The following is a 24,692-nucleotide window of genomic DNA, read 5'->3' on the forward strand; positions in this document are numbered from 1 at the left end:
TTCACCCCAGGGTCCTGAGGGAGCTGGCAAAAATGCTCGCTAATCCACGTTCCATCATTTATCAGCAGTCCTGGCTAACTTGGGAGGTCCCAGTTGAGTGAAGGCTTGCAGATGTGACATCCATCTACAGAAAAGGCCAGAAGGAGGACCTGGGGAACTGCAGACCTGTCAGTCTGACCTCGGTGCCAGGGAAGGTGATGGAACAAATCATCCTGAGTGCCATCACACATCACATGCAGGACAACCAAGCGATCAGGCCCAGTCAGCATGGATTCAGGAAGGGCAGGTCCTTCTTGACTAACCTGGTTTCCTTCTATGACATGGTGACCTGCTTAGTGGATGAGGAAAAGGCTATGGATGTTGTTTACCAGGACTTTAGTAAAGGCAGAGGTGCTGGAACGTGTCCAAAGAACAGCAATGAAGCTGGTGAAGGGTCTGGAGCACAAGTCTTATGAGGAGCAGCTGAGGGAACAGGGATTGTTCAACCTGGAGAAAAGGAGACTGAGGGGAGACCTTATCACCGACCTGTCACAAGTGTTGTTCCACAGAGCTCAGTACTGGGGCCACTTCTGTTTAGTATCTTTATCAATGACATAGATGAGGGAACTGAGTGCACCCTCATTGAGTTTGCAGATGACCCTAAGTTGATCTCCCTGAGAGCAGACAGGCTCTACAGAAGGACCTGGACAGGCTGGATCGATGGGCCAAGGTCAAATGCATGAAGTTCAACATTGGGTTCTGCACCTGGGTCGCAACAACCTCATGCAATGGTAGAGGCTTGTGGAGGAGTGGGCTGGAGAGCAGCCTGGAGGAGAAGGACCTGGGGGTGCTGATTGATAACTGGCTGAACATGAGTCAGCAATGTGCCCAGATGGCCAAGAAAGCTGATGGCAACCTGACCTGCATCAGGAATAGTGTGGCCAGCAGGAGCAGGGAAGTGATCCTTCCCCTGTACTTGGCACTGGTGAAGCTGCATCTCAAAAACTGTGTTCAGTTTTGGGCCTCTCACAACAAAAAGGACATTGAGGTGCTGCAGCTGTCCAGAGAAGGGCTACAAAGCTGGTGAAAGGCTTAGAGGACAAGTCTTATGAGGAGCGGCTGAGAGAGCTGGAGTTGTTTAGTCTGGAGAAAAGGAGACTGAGGGGAGACCATATAACCCTCTAAAACTACTTAAAAGGAGGTTGTAGTGAGGTGCGGGTCAGTCTCTCCTCCCTCCTAGCTAGTGTGTAATGGCCTCAAGTTGTGTCAGGGGAAGTTTAGGTTGGACATTAGGAGGAATTTCAGTCACAGTAACCCCATGCAGCGCTTCAGCCCTGGGGATGAGTGGCTGAAAAGCTGCCAGGCAGGAAAGGGCCTGGGGGTCTTGGTGGACAGCAGGATGACCATGAGCCACCAATGTGCCAAGAGGGCACATTTCCTATCCCCTAAGGGACAGGACACCAGAATATCTGAGGATTTGGACAATTTAAATTCCTGGATACTTGTGATAAAGCAACTAAAATCATCCTGGGCTGAAGAACAGGCTCATAAGTCTCTGGAGATCCTCTTCCTTGTGCAGAGAGTGAGCCGAAAGAGAGGAATGTTTTACACTCCTTCCTGCTACAGAGTGAGACAGAACAAAGTCTATTGGTTTTTTTCTGGTTCAGGAGAGAACTGAAACATGTTAAGTAAGTATTTTAAATCCTCTCCTTGTCCAGGAAAAAGAAAATTTAAAACTTGTTCAAGTAAGAAGAGTCTGCTGCCAAGGAATAGCACTATTTGACAAGGAGGTTCTTTCCCTTGGCAGTATAGCTGCCAATCTACTGCCAGGAGCATCCAGCACCTCTGCTCCAGGCTGTGCCTTCAAGGAGCCCAAGCTGACTCAGAGGTTTGACCTTCTGTTAGCACTCCTCTTCACAGCTTGGAGAGCCTCAGGGCTTTCTTCCAAACAAAGGCAATTTAGCCTATCCCAGTATAATACTTCAGAGGTATTTCTGCTTGTAGAACTCTAACACAGAAGAAATGCACTATGGAATAAACTAGTAATACGGGCATTGGATGGCTGTAGTGGCTGAAGCAGAAGTTACATCTTTTTCAGGAGCTGGTACTTAATGCTTCTGTAGAACACTAAAACCTCTACGGTGAAAAGGCTCTTAGTCCTCATCATTCAAATTCCAGTATCTTAAAACAATGAAGTGTAAGTTATTCTTACACCATGATGCTTATCCAATTTCCTTTTCATTTATTCTGACACTTTCTCATCTGTGTTTTTCTTTATGCAGTGCTCCTTCAAGTCTCCATTATTAAAGTAACTCTACCAAATAATAAGTATTTTCAAACCTCATTTTCAGAACTGTTATGAAGGAGAAAATAATCCTGTTGAAAGCAAATGAAGGATTCCAAAATTTGGAAATGACAAGGCAGGTTTTAGGAGGAAAGTCAAGCACATATAAATCCAGATAAAATCCAGAACACTCCATGTAACATTTTATTTTCTGTGTCTGGAATCAGTATCATAAAGTCACTTGGCAGTAATTGAATGTTTCCAGATGCAGTAGCTGAGGTAATGCTGCAAGTTTGAAAATTATAATACCCTATTAAAAAAGAGTGTTGTATAAATAGAACCCATACCCTAGTCCACTAGAGCAAGAGTTACTTTCCACTAGCTGTCAGCCGTTCCCTTTTTGCTGCAAGATTTGCCTTTTCCACAGAAATATATACCATAACTTGAGTGTGTTTATAACATACTGTATATACTATGCTGCGACTCAACTCTCACTTCTGAGGTTTTTTGTGTTTGTTTGTTTTTGGGATTTTTTTACAGATATCAATGAGTGCAGTTCCTTCTTTGGTCAGGTGTGCATAAATGGACAGTGTTTCAATGAGATTGGTTTCTTCAAATGTTTATGTAATGAAGGATATGAACTTACACTAGATGGCAAGAATTGCATTGGTATGTATGATACCATATGGAGATGTTAAAGTACTGATGAGCTGAAATAATCCATCTATTAGCTCCCATCTAGAGGGAAGCTCCACACTCTGAGTAGATAAGTATTAAAAAAAAGGCAGTGACTTTAATGAAAACGCAGTAGAGGTAACTGGGTTTTGGGACAGTTTATTATCTTCAAGCATTTAAATGCCTTAGAAAAAGAAAATCAGCAAAGAATCCTACGGTCTTTTTCATGCATAAGCCTGTTTTGTAACCATAAGACTTACATTATTCTAAACCTTTCTTCATTCCATCTCATCTCCAAAGATACTAATGAGTGTGTGGCATTACCCACTGCATGCTTTCCTGGTACCTGCCAAAATTTGGAGGGATCATTCAGATGCGTCTGTCCATCAGGATATGAAGTAAAAAGTGAAAGTTGTATTGGTAAGGCAATTTGTTATTTTTGCTTTTGAACAATTTAAAAATGAGAAAAAGTATCTTGTTCTAATTTGGTGGAAAAGACATCCTAATGTTTGTGAATGCTGCCTGACTTAAAATCATGGTGACAGGGAATAAATAAGTAGGAAAAGTCTCTTCAGAAAGAGGTTTTAAAAATAGAAGGCAAGATAATTTGTATTGTATTCTACTATATTTTGTACATTAACTTCTTAATTAATTAATTAAACAGAAAAATACTTTTCAAAAAATGATATTTTACCTTTCAGTAACTTTGGTTTTTTGAAAAATAACATTCATATAATTCATATATATATATAACATCTGGAATATTGCATCCAGTTCTGGCCCCCTCAGTTCAAGACGGACAGGGAACTGCTGGAGAGAGTCCAGCGTAGGGCTACAAAGATGATGGAGGGAGTGGAGCATCTCCCTTATGAGGAGCGGCTGAGGGAGCTGGGTCTCTTTAGTTTGCAGAAGAGGAGACCGAGGGGAGACCTCATTCATGTTTATAAATATTTAAAGGGTGAGTGTCACGAGGATGAAGCCAGGTTCTTCTCGGTGACAAACAATGATAAGACAAGGGGTAACGGACACAAGCTGGAAAGCAGGAGGTTCCACTTAAATTTGAGAAGAAACTTCTTCTCAGTGAGGGTGACAGAGCACTGGAACAGGCTGCCCAGAGAGGTTGTGGAGTCTCCTTCTCTGGCGACATTCAAAACCCACCTGGACGCCTTCCTGTGTAACTTCATCTAGGTGTTCCTGCTCCGGCAGGGGGATTGGACTGGATGATCTTTTGAGGTCCCTTCCAATCCCTAACGTTCTGTGATTCTGTGATATAATTAAAACAAACCAACCTGTGTACTGGATTTATGTAATACTTACAGAAAAGTAACTATTGGCAATCAAGACATGAACTAAACTTCTGGTTTCAGAGGGCTATTTAGTTTAAAAATCTTGCTAAAATTATGGAGCTTATAGGAACGTTTTCTTAAATTGGTTTCTTCTAAAAATTATTTTCCAATTTCGTGTTTTGTATAGTGTCTTTCAAGTGCCGAGATTCACAGGAGACGTAGGAGGGTACAGCAGACCTTTCATGAGTTTGCATGTTCTTGTTTGTTCATATAAGTCTCGTTTAAAGCCTTCAGTATCATTCAGGAGCTGAATGTCACACAATGAACTAAGATCTGGTGTGGCAGAGAATGAGAAATGAATCCCAGTTACAACTGGAATTTTATTTTATTTTAAAAAAATTGTATGTATTTCCTAAGTCCCAGAGTTCTGTCATCCTTCTGTATCATGCCACTACATTCAGCTTGCCTGCCAACTTCATTTCTTTAGGCAGCTGCTGTTTCCATATTAGCAATTATATTTGAGATGAATTCAAATCACCTATAGTTGTAAAGTCATGACTTTGAAAGGAAAGCTTTTGGTTTTCCAGGAATATGAACTGCTTATGGCCACTTCAGTATCCTGACAGAATCTCTTGCTGCTTTTGACAGCACCAGTGACTGCCAAACACATTTTTTCCGAAACTGAGTAAAAGGGACTTACATTCTTTTTTCTCGTTCTGTCACATGTCCAGAAAATTTGCTGCTAAAGTTCCTAGAAAATGCCTAGATAATCACTGATACTTTGTTTAATATTATGACAGCTCTTGCAACATACAGTCCTTATTACTTTCTATTGATCTTGTATGCAAACAGCTTTATAAGAATTAATTACTTCTGTCTGTAATGTGAAGGTTGGCAATGGCTAGACTAGTTTTTGAACTCCAGGGCATTATATGCAGGTGAAACTAGAACAGATGGGAGCCACATAAAAATTCTTAGTTTTCATCTACATGTTTACTATATGGGAATGAAGGGTAGAGGACCCATTTACTTCCACAGTCTGGCTAGTCACCTGTTTGTGGCCACAAGAAGAGTTTCTTCCTCTAGTCTCAAGCCATTCATTACAGTAATAATCACTACTTCAAAAGAGCAGTTTTTCCATCCCATTAATGCAGCTGAATTGCTAAGCTTTGTATATTATCAACGGCCACGCTAACTGGGAAATTAATTACTTCTTTTTTTTCACTGAAAGTAGCTGACTTAAACTGCTTCACATAGTAAGAGCCTGTCCTGGAAAGCTACTGTAGAGTTTGGTCATATGCCAGATTATGCTACAGTGATTTGTTCTTGTGCTATACCTAATAGTAACTTCTAAAAACAAGGCTCAAGTTAATATTTTTCAGAAGTAACATCACAGAATATTCCTACATGACTTCTTGCATCACTCCACTTACATATTCCTAGTGATAAAGACTATATTTCCATTGTTTACTTATGTGCTACATACAGGTCAGTTTTCCAAGATTCAAACAAAGAGTCCAACAAATATCAGGAAAAATGATGCTACAGATTTGTAACTCAACATCCATGAATCTTACTTTCATGTAGAATACCTATTCCTGCCTACCCTTTAATTAAGATCAATATGAATGTTATTGTAGAACACTTATACAGCCATAGGTGTCTATGATGGTTTTCTTAATATCCATTACTGAAAGACTCAAGAGGGGTTGTACTGCAGTACAGCTTTGAAGATTATTAAAATGCACTTCAGAATTTATTAAATTATAATTACCTTTACACATTACTTTAGCAAGAAGGCTTATAGCTTCTGTCATTATTTGCAGAATATAATAAACTAAAATGCAATTTAAAGTAATAGACATGAAAAATTAAAAGCCTTTTAATGTATTATTTTTCTTACTCTGTCTATTGTCTATGTAGATGCAGGATATGCAGCCTGATACTGTTTGAGCTGCACAGTTTTACAGGCACTTGGTGTGTATATTAAGTACTCTTTTTTTGTTTAAGTTTTTAATATTTTTTTAAAGATTTAAATAGTCATATTAAAATATTCTAAATTATGCTATTGAACAGGAAAAATTTTAAGTAATGAATCAAGAGTGGCTGTGGAAGACTGGTAGATATGAATATATAAATATAACATAGGCCTTCCTCTACCAATAACTAGCTATAGTTTCAATTCAAGAGTCAGTCAGCATGAAAAAAGCCAACCATTAAGTATAAAGAGTCCCAGCATACAGATTTTTAAAAAATTAATCTTTGGATGTTTTATGTTTACAGAAAAATATTTTTCTTATGAGAAATGTATCTTCTGTGTTTCACTCTGAAAGCATTTATTTAATGTCTGTGTTATAAATATGACAAGGAACAGAGAATGGTATTTGGAGAGGAGAGTACATACCAGTGAAGTGCTCTAATTTGAAAGAGTTAATGGAACCTTCAGGCTGCTTTATCTCTTGATTGCTTTATTGGAGGAGCACCTCCTGCCTAAGTTGAATAGATAAATAAACAATGTTTCTTAACCAAAGGATTCACAGCCAATGGGGTTACAGTGAACCTTTTCTCCTTTAATTTACAGATGTTGATGAGTGTAATGAGGATCCCAGCATCTGTCTCTTTGGTTCTTGTACAAACACTCCAGGAGGTTTCCAGTGCATCTGTCCTACGGGTTTTGTGCTGTCTGATAATGGACGGAGATGTTTCGGTAAGTTAATGATTGAGGAATATAGTAACTTATTCTAACAGATAACAAATACTCTGTAGAATGTGCAAAAAGTGGCCTCTGCAAGTCTTTTCTAAACTATGCCCTTATGAGGGTTGAAAAGTCCTTTAAAAATAGTGTGAAAAATACAGGCCTAACATTGTTCCTTTCAGGGATAAGCAGTCATCATCTATACCAGGTAGAGGATGCTAGCTGCATATAACTGTATTTTCTTTTTTAGATACTCGCCAGAGCTTCTGTTTCACTAACTTTGAGAACGGGAAATGCTCAGTGCCAAAGGCTTTCAACACCACAAAGGCAAAGTGTTGCTGCAGTAGAATTCCAGGAGAAGGATGGGGTGATCCTTGTGAGCTCTGTCCAAAGGAAGAAGAAGGTACCCATGAAGATTTAAAATAAAGCCTTTTTCGGTGGGAGAAAAGGAAAAGCACATTTGTACTGTTCGTTTTTGATCATTAGAGAGATCTTTTTGGCATTCTCTCTTGTGACCTTTTCTAGAACCATTATCAGATCAACAAAAGGAACAAAATTAAATAGAAGAAACCACAGAAAAATAGAAATACTGAATTGTTGTTTTAACTCTGTAGAGAAATGAATTAGTAGCCTTCATATGTAGGTCTGTCCTGCTTTAGGGAAAAGAGAAGAACAAAATGGGACAGTGTCACGAATCCCTGAGTTTTCAGGTTTTTGTTTTCATGAAGTACAGAAAGTGGAAGGCACCAAGGACAGACACATGTGGAAGCTCAGCAAGGTCTAGTGCTGCTTCCCCAACCTAGAGACAGTGTTAATTTTGCATCCGGCAAGACAGCATAATGGCCATGATTTAAACAGTTGAGAGTTTTAAAAAATATGATGTAGAAGATTATTGGATGTCTTTAACCATCTGTCATGGTTTTCTTTTCTTTTCTTTTTTTTTTCCCCAAAAAACATACCTCTACAGTTGCTTTTCAGGACCTGTGTCCCTACGGTCATGGAACTATTCCTGGAATTGATGATACACGTGAAGGTAAGTATTATTTTTCCTGATAATTTGGAAAAAACCCAAATTAATTATACATAAAACTAGACTTGGACATTATAGTATGTGATAGCTTATTCCCCACAGCTCCAGGTGACAAAGAGACAACATTTAACAAACGTGAACCATTATGAAATGATAGTTAAAAGATTACCTTTGAAATTGCATGGCTAGAGACAAACAGAATAGGGCATTTATGTTTTTTTAAAACCTTTTTTAAGACTTGATACAGAAATGCATCAACTAAATGGTTGCTAATATCATCCTGCTTTTTAGATGTCAATGAATGCCTTGAAAACCCAGGAATTTGCTCAAATGGTCAGTGCATCAATAGTGATGGATCATTCCGCTGTGAGTGTCCCATGGGATACAACTTAGATTTCACTGGAGTGCATTGCATCGGTGTGTCCATGTTTCATAAATTATAAGAACTGTAATGCTTGTATTTAAAACACAATTTGAAATACGCCCCAGGTCTCTTCAGTTTGCATTTATTCATTATATACAGATACTGATGAATGTTCGGTTGGCAACCCATGTGGAAATGGTACGTGCACCAATGTGATCGGCAGTTTTGAGTGCCGCTGTCACAAAGGATTTGAGCCAGGTCCGATGGTGAGCTGCGAAGGTAACGTGTCCTCTTATCCTGGTTTTGCTAGAACTGAGTTGTAGAATTCAATTTAGTGTTTCAGGAGTGTTCACTTTAAATGGACACAAGTTAATATTGGAGCCTTGGCCAGGATGGACTTGTTTTCCTTAAGAAGCTGATAATTTTTTTTTTAATTTTGCATTGTTGCCAGCAGATATTTTCATTTTCCAAACTTTTACCTGCATGTGTGGTTACAGTTTCTTTTAGGTTTTTTTTATTTCTCTCTGCACAAGAGAAAGGGGTAGCACTGAAATCCCAGGACTCTCTGGGATAGGTGACCCAGGACAGATGATCCCGGTCTGATCCAAGCTGACCAATAAAGGTGTATTCTATACCATAAACATCACGCTCACTGTACATTGGAGAGCTTGCAGGAAATGACCCCTTCAGCCCTTCCTCCTCCTTCTTCTTCAATCCCTATCCTTCTACTTCGTGATGGCAGCCCTCCCCTCGTGTTGTGACTGGTCTATGGCCAGTACCTGCTGTTTGTGAGCTGAGTATAACTTTGATTGCTTTATTATAATTGTTCCGATTCTTTTTACAGTTAATTTGCATTACTGTTATTTAAATTTGGGTTGTTTTAGTTATTGAATAGTCTTTATCTCAACTGATGAGTCTTTAATTTTAATCTCCCAGTTATCTCCCCTATCCAACCAGGAAGTGGGGAGGGCAACTGAATAAAATGCATGGGTTTCAGCTGCTTGACAGGTTAAGCCACAACACATCTTTATGTTTTTTTCTTTATTTTTTTGTCCAGTCCTCAGTATTCAAATTACTTTAATAACCAGAACTTTAGTGCTATTGTGGGTAGGAGGAAAAAATTTCTGCTTGAAATACATCATTAAAAAAGACATCCTGAATTGATTTACGCAGTATTTTTAGTTCATCGCAGGGTTTCCCAAACTGCATGTTGTGGTATGTTACATTATACAGCTGTTTGTTGTAAAGGGGTTAGGGTAGTAATGATTGAGGCCCCAAAATATCCTCATAAATGGCTAACCATGGCAAAAATGCCTGCATTTGCAAAGCATTCTTCGTAACTGAGGCAGAGCAGTTATGAACTGATCAATTCATCACAGTTATAGTAACAAGTCAGTTACACTGAACGTAATAAGCTGAAGTCAGACCAATGGTCCATCTAGTCCATTATTTAATCACTCACAGTTGAAATGCTAATTCAACATACAAACATGACTAACAGCTTTCTGCAGTTCACTCCACTAATACAAGAGCAGATGCTATAGGTACAATATTACGTGAACTGAGGAATGCAACCCTGCAGAGTCAGTTTTATCCACTTACGGATCTGTTATCCACGATTCTGTCCAGTACAGTCTTGAATCTGCCTCCACAGCCTCTTGTGGCAGCAAGATCCAGAATGTCACTACTCTCACTACTTAAAGAAGTATTTTCTTTCATCTGTTTTAAACTAATCCCCTATTAGTTTCATTAAGTGCCTTCTGTTTTTCAATGTGTGGAATTTATGTAGAACCATTCTGCTCTCATCACATGCTGATCAGGATGCTTCTTACAAATTTTGTACTTCATCGATCATAGTTCATTTTCTGAAGCAAGAATTCATTGTATTTTTAGAGCTGGGAAAAAAAGTTGATATCTCTTACCACACAAAAATACATTTAAAAATGTTCATATAATAAAAATCTGAAATAGGCCTGTCCCAAGTTGTCATTCTACATTTAAGTAGTTCCATATTTTTCATGCCATTATTTTTAAGTAGAGCTTTGTTTTCTGTGGCCACTCAAAACCAAACATCCACAAGTTTCTGGTTTGAATTATTACATTTCTGATACTTTTTAGCTGACAAGAGAAGGTTTTAGAAAACCTTCTTGGTGATTGTTTTAAAACTGAGTGGAGAATTATTATTTTGTTCCTTTCTGTTCAGATATAAACGAGTGTGCTCAGAATCCCTTGCTATGTGCATTTCGTTGTATCAACACTTACGGTTTCTATGAATGTATATGTCCAGCTGGCTATGAACTAAGAGAAGACCGTAGGATGTGCAAAGGTAATGACTGATGTATAAACTTTTCCCCAACATCCATCACCCTGTACTGGCCCAGGCATAATCCAGATATTTCTGTGCATCTTGCATTCGTCCCCTCAGTGGAATGTAGCAAACAGCCCAGCAGATGATGATTTACTCGTTCAGAACTCATGTAAGAGCAGTGTCTGGTGTTTTTGTTAGTGAGTGTACTACTTGATGGAGATTGTAAAGCCAAGAAAGTCACAATAGTGACGTTCATTTTTAACATGGCAAGATGATACAGCTTACAAAGATTAAGGCATAGCTCTCAGATCTTTCTTCAGTGCTTGTTAATTAGGAACGTTTGTATGTCTTTTCTTCTTGAGGAAGTGCTAGTTGTCTTCAGTAACTTAAGCTCCTCGAAGGAAGTTCAAATACAAAACATATTTTTTCCAGATATGGATGAGTGTGCTGAAGGTCTTCATAACTGTGAATCAAAAGGCATGATGTGCAAAAATTTGATTGGTACCTTCATATGCATTTGTCCTCGAGGAATGATCCAGAGACCTGGTGGAGAAGGCTGCACAGGTAAAGCTTAGAGAGAGAAGAAGGCATTCTGCTAAAGTACAAACAAGCAAACAAATGAAAAATTCTCTGTATATGTAGATAGTAAACTAGAAAGTAGCAATTAATAACGAACATTTAAGATTGCTAATTATGCCAGACACCTTTAACTTTTTTTTTCGGTTCAAGGTTTGAACCTTTTCTGGGAGCAGTTCTAAATGACTAAGTGTTTCAGAAGATAAACTCTTGTTTTGGTTTTTTTTTTTGTGGTACAACAAGATCAGAATTTTTTTCAGACATTTGTTAGATTTAAAAAACTAAATTACCAAACCAAAGAGACCTCGGATTAGTACAAAGCAAAATTATAATCAATAAAAAGTTAAATTTTCTTTAGCATTAACACTGTTTATAAATAATGTGGCAGTTCCTTAAAGATTTAAAACTGTAGGATTCTGAAACAATATATAAAAGCTATGAAGAGCAAAAAATGTGGAAACTGCCATAGATTAAAATAATTCTGTAAGTAAGAAAACAGCTTTCCTCCATCATTTTCTCAATTAGTTGAGGGGAAACTGGTAGCTACATTTTGGCAAATTATACTTTCTTCTAGTACATAAAAGATCCCAAGTCCATTCCAAAGTTTTCTGTGGACAGAAGTAGCTGACTGTCTCTGTGGACATAGGCTGTCATTGTCTCAGAGGAAAACCAAAATTAAACATCTATCTCAGTGAATGCTTTCAGTGAAAGTATTTTTAAGACAGTGTTCCTTTAGCAAGAGAATGACTACTCTCTTTTACATATCTTTTTTTTTTCAGGATAAATAATATGTATTAACAAAATTTTGCCTTTTTTGCCATGTAATGCCCCTTTTAAATCCCCTGAGTTTTTTCTGAGGTTTAATTTTAACCATCTGTAAAGGTGTGTAATTGCTTACAGATCTGTGCCATTAGCTATGGAAGAAAATACACTTAAGATTGTAAACTGTTTCAGGGTAATGACGAGCAGACTGAAAAGTGACTGCAGAAGAGGTCAAACATATTCAAAAACTCTTAATGATTACAAAGTGAAAATTTGTTACTCAAATCATGCATGTATTCTAATTTTATTTAACCTAGGATGCAGTACATAAGGAATGGAATGGGATAGGAAGGGGCTTTATTAGTAAGTCCTTTCCAGGCTTAATCAGTTCCTGGTTTTCTGTTTCTTGCAAATACGTTGCAAATATTACACAGAATAATTCATGCATTCTAGGAGGCTGATATATTTTCTTATAACTATTTATTTATTTTTTTAATTGTATTTTTGTAAAGATGAAAATGAATGCCGCACCAAGCCAGGTATCTGTGAAAATGGTCGTTGCTTGAACATTATTGGGAGCTACCAATGTGAATGCAATGAAGGATTCCTGTCAAGTCCATCAGGCACTGAGTGTCTTGGTAAATACCTCTTGCATACATTTCATCTTACATTAAGGTATAAAGGAAGCAGAGTGTAAATTAGGCATCTGAGTATCTAACACCTCTCATTTCTACAGAAATGAAATAATGATCCTTATTAATTAAACAGGGATATGATATTAAATAATGATAGGAATTTGGAGCATCTTGAGAATGTCAGCTAAGTCTAGCAATCAGGGGCTGCACATAGAAGTGTCTAAATTCCAAAGGATGTAAATATGGTGATGAGCAACACTATCCAGACAAAAGACAGGTATTTTAAAAGCAGTAGAATTTAATTACCTTGGATAGATCAAAAACTGGGATGCAGATAAAAATTAAGTGTTTGCATATTCCGAACACCATCTTTTAAGCACCACAACACTGCAAGTAGGCATCTGGATTTTCTGTACCTTTAATTCAGACAGTGATTATGAATACAAAATACTAGAATTTCACCAAAAAATTGCAAGATACATTAAAAAGTTTTGGGGCAGGCCTGCACATTAAATGCTGATGAAGGGTTTTCATCAATCTGTATTTCCTTTTCAGTATGTTCAGACTTGTCGTTTGCACTATAAAATTAATTGTTCATTTTTTAGAAATCAAACAGAACTGCAAAACCTTACTTTTTCATGATCAGTGTTCAATTGTAGATACTTAAAATACTGAAACAGTACAAATACTTATTAGTATAATTGCATTAAGAATACTTACATGTTAACATTTACAGCTCCCTGTAAATTGTTATCAGTAGTGTGCTGACTTCATGACAAAGCAATAACATTGGAAGTGCAGGGTATTTCCTAAAGATTAAGACCAGATGGGGAGAGGATGCCGCAGTCTGTAAACCCCAGCCAGTCATTAATGCCAAGGAAATACCCTGCTTGGAGGTCATTATTGCTTTCATATATGATTTTCTTATTATTTTCTGAAAACTATGCTTTGGGTTAGTTTACTCATTGCTACTTTTCCCTTAGGGTTTCCTGGGTCAGAAATTACAATGAAAAATTAGTCTGCCAGAAAGAAAGTATTTCTTCAAAGTTAAAGTACAAGCATCAAATCTTAGATTACATTATTTTAACTATATTATGCAACCTTTATATTCTGTTCATATTAAAATGTATTCCACATCTCAAATTGGGGACAAAGCATTGTAAGTTCTTCAAGTCATAATGTGCATAAAGTTCTACACAATATACCTATCTAGGAGCATGGAAATCTGCAGAGTCTTACAAATTACTGCAGCAAACATGATCCCTCACACAGCAGGCACTTTCAGTGAGGACAGCTTCATTTGATGTAAACAGTTAAGTTACTGGGCACCCAGAGTACGTTTTGCCTAAAGCCAAAGTTCGCATATTACCTGTTTCATGTAAGAAATGTACAGATTCTAATCCTTGTACTTGTAAAAAGGAAGGTCAGATTGGTGTTGATACATCTACACATTTTGAGTAATCTGAAGGATTTTATCTCTTAGCTTTAAGAGAAAAAAAATAAAATATTTAATTTAAAATATACGTGTCTGCCTGACTATAGTTGACAATGTCTCCAAATAAGACAGATGACATAGCTTATTTAGAAGGTATAATCTGCAAAAATTAGAGTTCTCATTAGTACTGTAAGGTGGTATCTCGGCTTTCCTCAGCTTCCTGTTTGAAGGAAACTTGTAGGAGTTAACCGTCTCTGAAGTTTTGCTGCTCTTTGATGATTGACAGGTTAATAGGTTAGTATCTGTTAACCAAAACGTTCAAAAATTAAGGAAAAAAGAAGTAGGAAGGGACAAACAATAAGGGCATATAAGTCTTACCTTTTTTTCCCCAACAAAACTAGGACTGCCACTGGAAAAGTACTGAGTTTCACAGGGCTGAGGATCTTGTTGTTTAAACCACATCAGGAGAATTACAAATGATCAGACATACTATTGGGTTGGCCAAAAAGTAACTGTGGGCTTTTTTTTTTATAGATGGACATACATACCTTCAAACATTGCTAACTTCATTTTAAACTGCAAATTCATTAAGTAACTTGAGAGCTGACAGTTTGTTTTAGAAAAAGAAAGTGCAGTTATTTATTTGGCATTGATTTCAAAATGGAAAATTGAAAGAACATTTTAATCATATTTTGCTGTACTAGATCAGAAAAGGTAAAAAACACTCTGGATGCTCATAAGAAGTTATGAAATGTGTATGGTGAAGATGCCTTAAAACTATGGTAGTGTCAGAATTGGTTTGCTAAATTTAGGGTTGTAGACTTTGATGTTAAAGAGGCACCAAGCTCAGGAAGGCAAATCAAAATTTATAATGACAAAATAAAAAAAAAGTCAAAATAAACTTCACAGACTGGTTGCTAATAATCTTCTAGTGCTTGCATGTGTTGCCAGAAAGCAAGAATAATACATCAGATCCTTATTGGATCAGATGTTTATCTCCTACTCTTTCTTGATCTCTCCACTTCTTTCTTACAGATAATCGTCAAGGGTTTTGCTTTGCTGAAGTTTTACAGACAATGTGTCAGATGGCTTCAAGCAGCCGGAATCTTGTCACAAAATCAGAGTGCTGCTGTGATGGAGGCCGGGGCTGGGGTAACCAGTGTGAGCTCTGTCCGCTTCCCAGAACTACCCAATATAAGAAACTCTGTCCACATGGACCAGGCTATACTACAGATGGAAGAGGTATTTCTAGGGATGAGAAGAGGCAAAGAAGAACAGAATATGCTCAGATATTTGAGAAAACACAGAATTCTCTTTGAAGTTTTTCAAAGAATTTCCTGTGAAACAACAAAATTTGATTTTTCAAATGCTGTGGAGAGACCAGAAATAGTAGCTGCAACCAGAATACTCACAATTGTGCAGATTTTTCAGGGTTGGGATCTGAAACAGGAGGTACCAGCCAGTAACTAAAAGTTAGAAATGACAGAACCCAAAGCTTTTGTATTTTGAAAAGTTTCATACATGGCCAAAGCAACAACAGTTTTTCCAACAGTCGTACTGAATGCTTTGCAGTTACTGTTTCCACACAGGAAGCAGAAGTGTCATACATCTTTAAACATACATCTTTAGATTGTGGTGAAAATTTTTGACATAATCTAACTGGTCATAAGACCCACTTCCATGGGTTGTGTGTTTTGACTTAGCTGAACTGGAACCCAATTACCCAATGAAATAAAAGGATAGTTTTGATTAAAAAAAAGCAAAGGGAAATTTTTAAGTATGTTTGACTTTGAATTGAGAACCACTTTTAGAGAGAAAGAAAGAGTAAAGTTCCTATCAAAAGCATTATGATGAGGAACTGTGTAAAAATGGAAAATTAAAAAGTCAAAATTAAAACTGAAAGATGACATATTTAATATTTTCTGTACAGATATTGATGAATGTAAGGTCATGCGAAACCTATGTAAAAATGGACAGTGTATTAACGCTATGGGCTCCTTCCGATGCTTTTGCAAAGTTGGCTATACCACTGACATAAGTGGTACATTTTGTATTGGTAAGCATCTTAATCGTCAGTTATTTTTTTAATATTTTCTGTCTTTTTTTCCTAATGTGCACTTCTGGTTTTGTATTTCCTTTGAGGAACAGAGAAATAAGCTGTACTGGGAGTATTTCTGCAGTAGAATGAGCACTAAAATATGCTTCAGCTGTATAACCATTTTGACTGACAAACCAGCTCCCTATTTTGTGGTCTACATTTTCCCACTTTCCTGCTGGTTAACACATATAAGTATACCATAGTATTCCCAAAAATGAATGCTTATGCTTTTGATGAAAATATTAATGCTGCTGTCACTCTAATATGTTACTCTTTCTGGACTCAGTTTGTCACTGTAATGGCAACTCCATAGAAACTTCACAGCAACACATCTGTAAAGAAAGAAATAAGAACTCTGAACAAATGTAAAATGGGAACTTTTTCCTAAAAATTTTTTCACTTAAATATAGTGCTGTTGAGAAAACACCCTTCAAAGACAGACAAAGAAATCAGTACAGCAGATACTTAATAGTTTCTCTCTTTAGATCTTGATGAGTGTGCCCAGTCTCCTAAACCTTGCCATTTTATCTGCAAGAACTCAGAAGGGAGCTATCAGTGCTCATGTCCTCGGGGCTACGTCCTACAAGAAGATAGAAAGACGTGTAAAGGTAAAGAAAGTTATACACAGGAACTTTTAAATTTGTTGCACCTTGAATTAAAAGAAAATTATTTTTAAATGTGATATTTTTATCAAGTTAGACTAAATGTACCTTTTTTCTTTGTTGACTTTTCTTAAGACAACAACATCTCTTACTTTCAGATCTTGATGAATGTCAAAACAAACAACACAATTGTCAGTTTCTCTGTATCAACACCCTTGGAGGCTTCACATGCAAATGTCCACCTGGTTTTATGCAACACCACACAGCTTGTATTGGTAAGAAAACCATTCATTTTCTTGCATCAGTTTTTCTATAAGAACAACATTCTCAGTTCTCATTCATTTATCTTGCTCTATATAAACAGTAATAATACAGAGCAATAATGTCAGCAGTCCAGACAACAGGTTTTGAAAAGCAACAGTTATAGCTGAAGAAAAATCAGTCTATCCACCATTTGTATTTTCTTGCTTAGTAAACAGTTGTACATACTTATACATATTATTATATTCTAAGTATAACCACATGGAGACAAAGGGGTAAAGTATTAGAATGTTTTAAAATGTAGTTAAACAAAAACAGTCTGCATTTTCTTTTTCAGATCTTAAACATCTGTATGAATCTTGCGAAATGAAACTATTGTAGTTCAGCTAACACAGAAGTGCAGCATTTTTCCACTGTCAGCAATTACATACCTGGGTTTTTTGCACTTGTAACTGAATTACAAATTGCACTTCCAATTTATTAATTTCTCATAGCTTTGCATGAGGTCATCTGACATTTAAGTATAGCTACATTTCAAAATAAACTGCTGAACATATGAATTTTCGGCCTCTTAAGAAATGTTATATGAATATGTCTAAAATCATACCACAGGGTATACCAACTTTCTTGTCTTTCCTCTGCATTTTTAAGATAAGAATGAATGTGCTTCTCAGCCATCGCTTTGTGGATCAAAAGGTATTTGCCAAAACAGCCCTGGAAGTTTTACCTGTGAATGTCAAAAGGGATTTTCTTTGGATTCTACTGGATTAAACTGTGAAGGTAACCAGCGAAGGTCACATTATTTTATGGTGCAAATCCTTCTGTGTCTAGTGAATCCTGTGATGTCAAAGACAGATAAATCAGAGCACCAGCCATAGTAAAAGTAAATACCAAAAAGAAATAGGAATGTATTTGAATAATTTTAAGCATAATTATATGTAAGAACATACTGCCTGAGAAATTTTTATACAGATTAGAATAAAAAGTGTCTTTATAGCTGAACTCTTGAAAAACTGTTTCCAGGCTGCCATTTCAACTTCACAAAGGTTTATGTATCTAGAAGTGTAGTTGTTTCTTCTTTTTCATTTTCATGCAGTCTAAAAATAATCTCTCTGTATTTTTTGTTTCAGTTAATTGCAATCATCAGATTAGATTCTACCACAGAGATACACATGCAGATGGGTAATTCACTGCAGTTAAAACACAAATTATATTGTTGAGCTTCATATCTCTCTGTTGGCCCAAAAGGGAGCTGCAGTGAGGAAATCTCTATTTGAGAGCTCCAGACTCTTCTATGGGGCTCAGATGTTGAGCAAAGAAGAAATTAAAAGACAGTACTAGGCCATCTGGCTGCTGAGAATTAGAAATGCAGATGATTAACATAAACATAAACATAAATATTAAGTTAAACATAAACTTGTACAAATTTATGACATCTCAAAATGTCAGCTGCCTTGATACAGCTTTCAGTTCCTGGCACAATGATTTGCTGCATCTCAGGATCTGAGACATCATGGTTCCATTAAATTTGTTTCAAACTGTGAACAGCTAAAGGGCAACTTAGAATCTGTGATGATTTTTTCTTTCCCACTAGAACTACATGCTATACCTGACACATTAGGCTGTTTACAATCTACCTATTTTTCACAGCAGCCACTATTTCAGATGACTGAGTTTTTCAATTTTTCTTTTCTTTGTGGCATTCTCCTTTATTTACACATACTTCAGAGACTTTTTAGATGGCTTTTTCTTTTTATTTGCAAAGGTAAGTACTTACATCCCAATTTGGTAAGTATTTCTCATATTCAAACACTTCAACATGTTCCAGGAAACTGAAAGCTTAGTCCTATGTAGTTGGTTTGAAAACTGAAATGAAAAAAACTCACAACAAACAGCTTCTATACCTAACAGCAAACCAACATTACGTGGGATTACGAGGAATAGTGTTTCTTCTCCACATCTGGGTAATGTAAGGGCTGAAAAGCTCCAGTCAGATTACTGAAAGATAGAACGCTACATTAATTGACTTTCAGGCTTTCTAAAAGACCAGCTTGAATGGTGTTTCCATCTTACAGCGGTACTCCTTTGTCCTAAATACTGGTGCTTCAATGAGTATGGTCAAAGTGAGTAATGTATTCAGCAATATGTATAATGTGTTCTTTCATGTTCTGCTTCTCTCCCAATTGCAAAGATGTGGATGAATGTGAGGGAGACCATGGGTGCCAGCATGGCTGTCAAAACATCCTGGGTGGATACAGATGTGGATGCCCACGGGGATATATTCAACATCACCAGTGGAATCAATGTGTTGGTAAGGAAACAAAGAACACAAAATACATTTAAACAGCAAAGGTGTCATAGTGTTTATAGTGACATCTGCCAGGTGAGGACAAGAATGGGCAAGAAAAAAGGTATGCAGGCATGAGTCTTTTTTTCCTCTCTCTCTCCTTCCATACACTTATTACTTCCAGCATAAATCCTTGACATAAGGTAACAAGAAAACACATTCATCCTGTTGAAACTGTGTAACAAGGAGTTTTCCTAGTAAGGCCTGACACCCTTCTTCTCAGAAAAATCCCCATCTTAGAAAGATGTTCATTGAATTCCTGAAAATATCAACATAAATACTTATACTGGGGAGAGGTGCAAATCCCAACTTTCATCAGTAAGAATCACTCATCATCATTAGCTATTTGAGAATAATACAGAATAGCATCTCTAGTAAATGGAGAGAAAAAATATCAACATAACCATTAAGGGTTTCCTATTTCCAAAATACAGTCTTAAGGCCAACATTATTCCTTTGGGCAGGGAACATGGACAAATTAATCAGCTAAGCAGTTTTACTGTAGGTTTAGTTCATTCAATTCATGATTTATTTTCTGTGTTTCATGAACTAAGCTAACTCAAATGAAATGTGTGATTTTTTTTTTTTAAATAAAAAACAGTACTTGAAAAACGCCATCCTGTAGTGTTCACAAGGCACCATAATAACAATAATTAACATTTTCGAGTGTACTTTCATGGTTCTCTGTCAATGGTGTCATAATCAAAGGATGGCTGTGAGCATTGCCATACATTTCTTCCAGGCCGATCTTTCTTACTGTCCTGATCCTAGATGTATTAATTAGTTTATTATACCCATTTTACTTTAAGTAGCACACCAGACAGTTTTTCTGAAGTCCCAACTACCATCATCACTCCTCACTTAATACTGCTCTACTGCAAAGAAAACAAAGGCTTGGGTTGGAGTGACAGGAACACACAGCAAACAACTACAACCAAACTCCAAACTGGCTACAGTCTCTGAATATTAGAGACAGTCCTCAAAAGAATATGTCTCCTAGTAACTGCAGGCAAGAATGGTAAAGTGTGCGCTAATGGTATTGGAGAGGAAAACACCTACAGGTAAACAGTACCTGGGTAAGATAAGTAAAATAAGCAACACTTGCCAACTATCAAGAGCATAATCTTCCATACAACAAGCTACTTTCCACACTTATTTTTCACAATGTAGCGTGGAACCAAATCAGTCATACTGACTGGAGAAGTCATCTTCTGTGTATCTTAATTCAAAACCCACAATATGAAGACAATACTTCCATTTTTCTTTCATTTTGGTTGGTTATTTAGATTGTCTTTTCCCTCACAGAGCCTGCAGTACAAGTATGTGCTAACTTTGCTCCATTGCTAAGTGATCAGGAACATGATCATGCTTTGAGTATGATTGGAGCTCCAGCTCATTTCTCTTCTGTGGACCTTAATGGCAGGAGTGTACTCTGCCAGGGGAAAGAGAATGCCTCGGAAAAGATGGGAGACAGACCTTGAAGGAAAAGAGAGCATTGAGTCAATATAAGGTTAACAGTAACAGTATCCTAGAATACCTTTACAGTGCAGCCATATGTGTTTGGAACCACTGCAAATGTACTTATTATTCAGAGACCAAGTCTCTATGCTGTAATGAGATCAAGGATGTAGCAGAGATGTAGGACTTGCAGATATCCTGATTTTTTAGCTACATCATGCTAGCCTGATGTCTATCAGATCAGAAGATACCAATATACTTTTGTTTGTTTACTAGATGAAAATGAATGCTCCAGTCCTAACATGTGTGGCTCTGCTTCTTGCTACAACACGCTTGGAAGTTACAAGTGTGTCTGCCCATCTGGATTTTTTTATGACAAGTTCTCCAGTGCATGCCATGATGTAAATGAGTGTTCTACCAAGAACTCCTGCAATTATGGTTGTTTCAACACTGAAGGTGGTTATCTTTGTGGCTGTCCACCTGGCTATTACAGGATTGGACAAGGGTGAGTATCTCCACACAATCATTCATCAAAGACATGTTCAGAAGGCAATAAAAAGGCTGGACCCTAGTCTGTCTGAAAAGCAGAGGTACAAATGAAGGACAGACTACTAAGTCACTCTTTCTACTTCCTTTGCACATCATATCCATAAGCTAGGAAAAAAGACATGTCTGTACATGCAGCATGATACTCGTTTTAAGTCTAGTATATAAGCAACATCAAACAATTAGTTCTGCTTTCTTCCCCAGTATCAGGACAAGAACTCTTTCATAAACCTGCTCAGTGAGGACTGTTACTGCATAAGAATAGGTACCATTTGTACTTAGATAATTAAGGGGCTTAAGCCACACTGATCAACCCAAAACATTAAACACAAATTAACGTTGTTCTGGTACGTGACAATGTCTTCATTCTTTAGTTCCAAAGTTCAGAGCATGCTGGTTTTGTTCTGTTTATTTGTAAAACTTGAAAATTAGAAAAGCCTAAAGGCCTTCAGCCAGCGGTTTTATTTCATTCAGTATGCCACACTAGTGTGAATAAAATTAATGCACAGACCTCCTGCTGAGGAAGGGGAATACAGACATTGTGCTACAGATTACATACACTCACTTTCCATTTAACAGGGCGGTTTATAAAACTGCAAAAAGTAACTAAAATGAATATTTTTTTTCAACAGTCACTGTGTCTCAGGGATGGGATTTAACAGAGGCCAGTACCTGCCACTGGATGGAGATGCTGATGAAGAGGATGCTTTGTCCCCTGAAGCATGTTACATGTGCAAAATCAATGGCAATTCCAAAAAAGACAGCAGGAAGAAGAGAAGTGCTAATGACACTGTACGTACTGGGATAGATAAGAACTAATGTACTTTGAGGTATTTTCAGAGACACCATACTCAACATTAAGTAAATGGAGGGAATTTTTTAACAGGCCACATTCAAAGGTGAAAATCTTTTTTCCTCTGCTTCAGTGGTTTTCACACTTGAGTCCTATTGGCAGGAATGATATGACAATCAGAAAGACAACAACTACGAATGGATTACATTTTTAAAACTTGTAAAGAATCCTTTGTAGTGTGAGATGTGGTCTAGTACAAGAGCTGTGTAATGCAAGCAGGCAAAATTCAAACACTCAGTTACAATGGTAAGGTGTGCTAGCCACACAAGATACATTGACAGAATGGGCAAAAGAGTCTTCTTTCTGAAACCGTGAGGACATAAAGCAATCTAGAAGCTTTAGGATCAGTACACACTATTTTGCATGATGCCATCAAAGCCAGTTCTTGAATTGGCAAAGTCTCTAAAGAAGCCAGTAATCCTGTAATTTGTGCTCTGAAGGATATAGTGTTGGCACTTACAATCTAACTGATTTCCTGACACACATTCACACTTCCCACAAACATCCCTTTTTCCCTTCCATTGGACTTGTTCCAATCTGAATTCTGTGGTCAACACCCCACAGAAATACATGGATATTTTGAAAAGCATGTTTTGTATTCTACACTTGATTTCATATCTAGTTCATAATGCTTATATCTTGTTAGTACTTTTTTAATAGTATTAACCTTTTCAGTTTCTACTACTAAAACTACCTGAGCATAAAAGTGAAAGGTTTCCCATCCATTAAACTTCGTGAAAAAAAGAAATAATCTCATCACTAATGACATCTATGGGGTGTGATATTTTAAACACTACAGTATGTGCTCTGGTCCAAATTTTCCTTGTTTTCACCATGTGTTTTTAATTACATTAGATTTAATACATTACAATTAATTATATTTTATTATTTTAGTACACACATATACTCACACATGATCGGAATTCCTTCAGAGAGAGAAATCCTCTGATATCTTTACAAGCATGAAAGGGTCTTGACATATAGGCTAGGTACCTTACTTAGCATCAGGTTTCCTAAAGAAGACAACAGCCTATATATTTTTGTAGAAGCACTTTAAAAAGCCGCTGCTTGTTAGATTGCTTTCCTAGGAGTACATTCATTGTCTGCCCCCAAGTGTGTTCACAGCTAACACCTCTGGATAGATTCACATCTGCAGCATACTAAAGCTCAGGTTAAAGAAGAACACATGACTGGTTTGTCAGAAAAAAATGCTGGGACTTCTTTCCACACTCCTTCCAGTGGTCCAAATGGGATGTAGTTGGGCAGTGTGATATACTAGGCCTTTCTGTTTAAGGCCAACAATATGGCAGTTCTGTCCTAAACTTCAGTTTCCTTTATAATCATCATACTTCCTCATCACCAAATGCTGAGCCTGGTTGTTTTCAGAAGCCAGGATTCTTTAAAACAGTTTTACCAGAAGTTTCGGGAAATACCCATACAGTGTTGCGGTATGTGTTTCTGTAATGTGCCTCACTGAAGTTGATCATAGGAACAAGGCTGTGCCTCACATACAGTCTTTACTGCAGTGGTAAACATAGGTCTCTTCTTTACATGGACTTTTTGCAAGCTTGAAGTTAAACAATCTGAGCCCCCTCTGTAGACTTGATGCTGTAAATTTAATTATCCTGTTAAGCCTGTGTGAGAAGCCTTTAAGATTTACAGGATGTGTTATATGGAATCAAGCAGTTCTCCCATGTGGAAAGGATTTACAACTGTGTCTTTCACAGCTAGATTTTTACTAATGCAGAAACTGTTAATAATCACTTACTATTCTCTCAATGCAAATGAATATCCGTTTGTCTCCTGCTTTAAACAGTCTTTCCTCCTTTACTTCAGGTTGAGCAGTTTAGCTTGGAAAGTCTAGACATAGATAGTCCTTTGAAGATGAGAATCAACGTTTCCAGGCTTGGCAACAAGGAGCACATCCTAGAACTCATGCCAGCCGTTGAGACCCTTACCAACCACGTGCGCTACATCATCTCACACGGCAATGATGATGGCATCTTTCAAATGCATCAGAGGGATGGACTGAGTTATTTGCACACAGTTAAGAATACATCAGCACCTGGAACTCATACTCTGGAAATCGCTAGCATTCCTCTGCATAAGAAAAAGAAGGTAACGAAAATGGAAGATGGCTATGAGGTCAAGTACCTCCTGGGAGAGCTTGGGAAAGCTCTTAGAATGAGGCTGTGGATAGACCTCTACTAGCCATCTTCCAGACTGAGGCCAGTTCCTCAGTGACTCCTGTTTATCTATCTAGGCACCTGAGTTTACCTGCTTTTCTAAGGCTTTGCAACAGTTACTGACTTTTGGAGGAGGAAGAGAGAGAGGACGACCTCTTTCTTTCCATCTAGCCAAGAGTGCAGAACCACCATTGCAAGAAGGTAATTTAAACTCTTCCACTGCCAAAGCTTCTATTAAAATGGTGATCATGGTTACTATATCTTCTATATAACCTCAATTTAAAGTATATCAAAAAGCTAAAGTTGAAGAAA

At 37.3% G+C, this 24,692-nt stretch overlaps 1 protein-coding gene across 1 annotated transcript in view; it reads left to right on the forward strand.

Annotated features, from left to right (window-relative positions):
* LOC104538310 (fibrillin-2-like) overlaps positions 1-24,433 on the forward strand; it is a gene marked incomplete at its 5' end in the record, with an annotated part of 30,058 nt that extends 5,625 nt beyond the window's left edge. The window contains 19 exons of the mRNA XM_010181501.1: positions 2,804-2,932; positions 3,239-3,358; positions 6,806-6,931; positions 7,170-7,322; positions 7,887-7,952; positions 8,241-8,366; positions 8,473-8,592; positions 10,517-10,639; positions 11,054-11,185; positions 12,472-12,597; positions 15,065-15,271; positions 15,960-16,085; positions 16,613-16,735; positions 16,888-17,004; positions 17,642-17,770; positions 19,182-19,301; positions 21,072-21,300; positions 21,974-22,133; positions 24,031-24,433. Coding sequence (XP_010179803.1) covers positions 2,804-2,932; positions 3,239-3,358; positions 6,806-6,931; positions 7,170-7,322; positions 7,887-7,952; positions 8,241-8,366; positions 8,473-8,592; positions 10,517-10,639; positions 11,054-11,185; positions 12,472-12,597; positions 15,065-15,271; positions 15,960-16,085; positions 16,613-16,735; positions 16,888-17,004; positions 17,642-17,770; positions 19,182-19,301; positions 21,072-21,300; positions 21,974-22,133; positions 24,031-24,405 — 2,807 coding nt within the window. The remainder of the gene's footprint in view (positions 1-2,803; positions 2,933-3,238; positions 3,359-6,805; positions 6,932-7,169; positions 7,323-7,886; positions 7,953-8,240; positions 8,367-8,472; positions 8,593-10,516; positions 10,640-11,053; positions 11,186-12,471; positions 12,598-15,064; positions 15,272-15,959; positions 16,086-16,612; positions 16,736-16,887; positions 17,005-17,641; positions 17,771-19,181; positions 19,302-21,071; positions 21,301-21,973; positions 22,134-24,030) is intronic.
* Positions 24,434-24,692: the final 259 nt, after the last annotated feature.

The sequence above is a fragment of the Mesitornis unicolor genome, unplaced genomic scaffold (genome assembly GCF_000695765.1).
Source record: "Mesitornis unicolor isolate BGI_N332 unplaced genomic scaffold, ASM69576v1 scaffold7500, whole genome shotgun sequence".
Taxonomy (NCBI): Eukaryota; Metazoa; Chordata; class Aves; order Mesitornithiformes; family Mesitornithidae; genus Mesitornis; species Mesitornis unicolor.